The 2,536-nt window shown below is 35.5% G+C and overlaps 1 protein-coding gene across 1 annotated transcript; it reads left to right on the top strand.

Moving 5' to 3' along the window:
• The first annotated feature begins 254 nt into the window (after positions 1–254).
• On the top strand, positions 255–2,041 carry LOC141710678 (uncharacterized). Its single transcript, XM_074513225.1, has 2 exons — positions 255–1,612; positions 1,703–2,041. The coding sequence occupies exons 1-2, from the start codon at positions 581–583 to the stop codon at positions 1,724–1,726; spliced, it is 1,056 nt and encodes a 351-aa protein (XP_074369326.1). The 5' UTR covers positions 255–580; the 3' UTR covers positions 1,727–2,041.
• Positions 2,042–2,536: the final 495 nt, after the last annotated feature.

Genomic DNA, 2,536 nt, shown 5'->3' with positions numbered 1-2,536 from the left:
CAAGAACAAGTGCTTCCTATCCACTCACTTCCCATGATACAGCCTGATTCTTTCTTTTTCATGGTCCCAAACCAGCTTACAATGTTTTCTTAAATAGATGCCGAATTTTAAAGATTCCCAAATAATTTATAAAGATGATGACTCCATTTTTTCAGCAATAAACTCATCAACCTAGCTCCTCTTTCATTATCACTTTCTCCCTCAAACAAACATTTCCCTTGGAGTTTGTCAATTCTCATACAATGAAGAGAACATAGCCAATTTATCATTCACCACACAAGTACACACACAAAATAGACACAAATTATAAAGACTAGCTATTTGTATTCCGTGCATTTGGGTTTTGTGTGTCACTCTCAGGCACAATTAGTAGTACAACCACTAGTTTCTTTCTCCATGAAAAGGCTGGGAATCTGTATTTGTTAGTACTCATTCACGCATGCAAACTGTTTTTCCAAATAGTAATTTGGTTCATTGCATCATACAGAAACCAACAGGTAGCTGCTAGCTCAACAGTTGTCCTCAAGTAATGTACCTTTCACAGTGTGTTTTTTAAAAGATTACAGCTAATAATAATAATATGTATCCATCAGACGGCTATGTAAATACTACTGCTTTCACATATAATGACTTTAACCCAAGTCTAGGAATCCAAGATCTCTCCTCTTCTTCATCTTGCTTGTTCCATTCTTCTTCTCCGTTTAATTTGTACGAAGATGAGGCGATTTACTCTCAGCATCTTCATGCTATTTTAAGTGCAACTAATCAAAGCATAGTAGCCACAAACGACATTTCTGTCACAGGAAACATGGAAAATTCTAGCCAAAATGATGTCAATTTGAAAGAGTATATGTGTGCAGGTGGAAGCACTAATCAGCTTGTTGCGAGAAAGAAGATGGGTAAAAAAGATAGACACAGTAAGATCAACACTGCTCATGGCCCTAGAGACAGAAGAATGAGGCTATCTCTTGACGTTGCTGGAAAGTTTTTCGAACTGCAAGACATGCTGGGGTATGATAAACCTAGTAAAACTGTGGAATGGCTATTTCAACATGCTAAAGGTGCCATCGAAGAACAATTTGGAGGGTTCCCCCATATGAACAAAGATTCCAGTATAGTTACAATCAGTGCTTCTTCCACTTCAGACTGTGACGTTGTATCTGGGATTGATGAGTCCATACCGAGGACCACGAGCTCTAAATCTGTCTTACCTTCCACTCGCAGCAAGGAGAAGAGGACTAGATCTGTTAGAATACCTACATTTCATCACCGTTCAAAAGAATCAAGAGAAAAGGCTAGACAGATAGCAAGGGAAAGAACAAAGGAGAAAAGGAAGCAACAGCTTGATGTTCAACAATCAGCCAACTTAATGACTTGGAGACCATTTGGAACCGGTGAAGAACCGGTAGGTACTAGTCATAACACCAATAACTATAATGAACGAATTTCAGTTGAGGAAAAATTGCAAAATTCTCGGAAGCAGCGACTGCAAAGTCAAGGGATCAGAGAGGAAAGTATTAATATTAGTGATCCTAATATTTTCATCATGACCGGAAACTACAGCCCATCCGTTCTCTTCAATTATCAGCAAACTTCTGGAACTTCTCACGAGGTATTTTAAGTTCAAACATGCTATTTTTTCATGAAATATAGTAGCGCGTAAAGCTTTTAAATTAAATAGTTCTTAATTAAATCTTTGCAGCAATATCATTTCACAGACTTTTAGTTTGTGGATGTAACACCTGAATTTGGTCATTGAAGGTTAATTATCAGCAAGGTCCTTTGCTGAATCAGATCGTCAATGGGGAAGATGGCTAATCCGAAGAGGTTACTTTAATTATGTTATATATGCTTTGTAATGTAACTGTCTGTTTACATTGTCAATCAGCTTTAGAACGATCATAAGCTTCTCTTGTTATATATGATCTCTCGTGTTCTTGTAAATATTTCTAATTGCTGTGTGATAATTAATGAGTATTACTACCACTTTTGTTATCTATGTAGTACTCACATGTACAATTTTAATGTATACTAACATATATATTAAGTGTTTCCTGTGTCGATTATGAACTATATGATAACATTTTATTGTAGTATCAATTTGTCCATGCATATTATGAAATTATGATAATGAATTTATGTATCATTGTGTTTAGATTAAAAGATAATTATATATTTTAACAAAGTATTAGTGCCAAAAACATCGAATCACCATCAACCTACCGAACTTCACCTTTGAAATATAGTCAGATGGAAATGAGTGCAGTAGATCCCCAAAATGATGTGTAGATAGTGATCGAGTTTCAAGACTTAAATATAGTAATTATCTGAGTGAAGAATCAACTTCGAGAATGACCCGGAAATAGCTAGAGATTGATGCTAATGAGCATTATCAATGTGTTAATCCTAAAACTAATATCTTTGTAGTGCTGCAGGTTGACTAGAATAAAAAATAATCTTTTTCTCACATTCTTGTTCGAATAATGTTGTCCATCATATTATCCAAACTATTCTAAGCTTTTCTAGCCCCTTTTGT

The sequence above is a fragment of the Apium graveolens genome, chromosome 3, assembly GCF_009905375.1.
Source record: "Apium graveolens cultivar Ventura chromosome 3, ASM990537v1, whole genome shotgun sequence".
NCBI classification, from domain to species: Eukaryota; Viridiplantae; Streptophyta; class Magnoliopsida; order Apiales; family Apiaceae; genus Apium; species Apium graveolens.
The sequence above is the reverse complement of the archived record's forward strand: the minus strand, read 5'-3'. Positions and strand labels throughout refer to the sequence as shown.

Coding starts and splice junctions, on each gene's coding strand:
- LOC141710678 (XM_074513225.1), top strand. CDS start 581: ATGTATCCATCAGACGGCTATGTAAATACTACTGCTTTCACATATAAT. Junction 1,613..1,702: donor CTTCTGGAACTTCTCACGAG/GTATTTTAAGTT, acceptor AAATCTTTGCAG/CAATATCATTTCACAGACTT.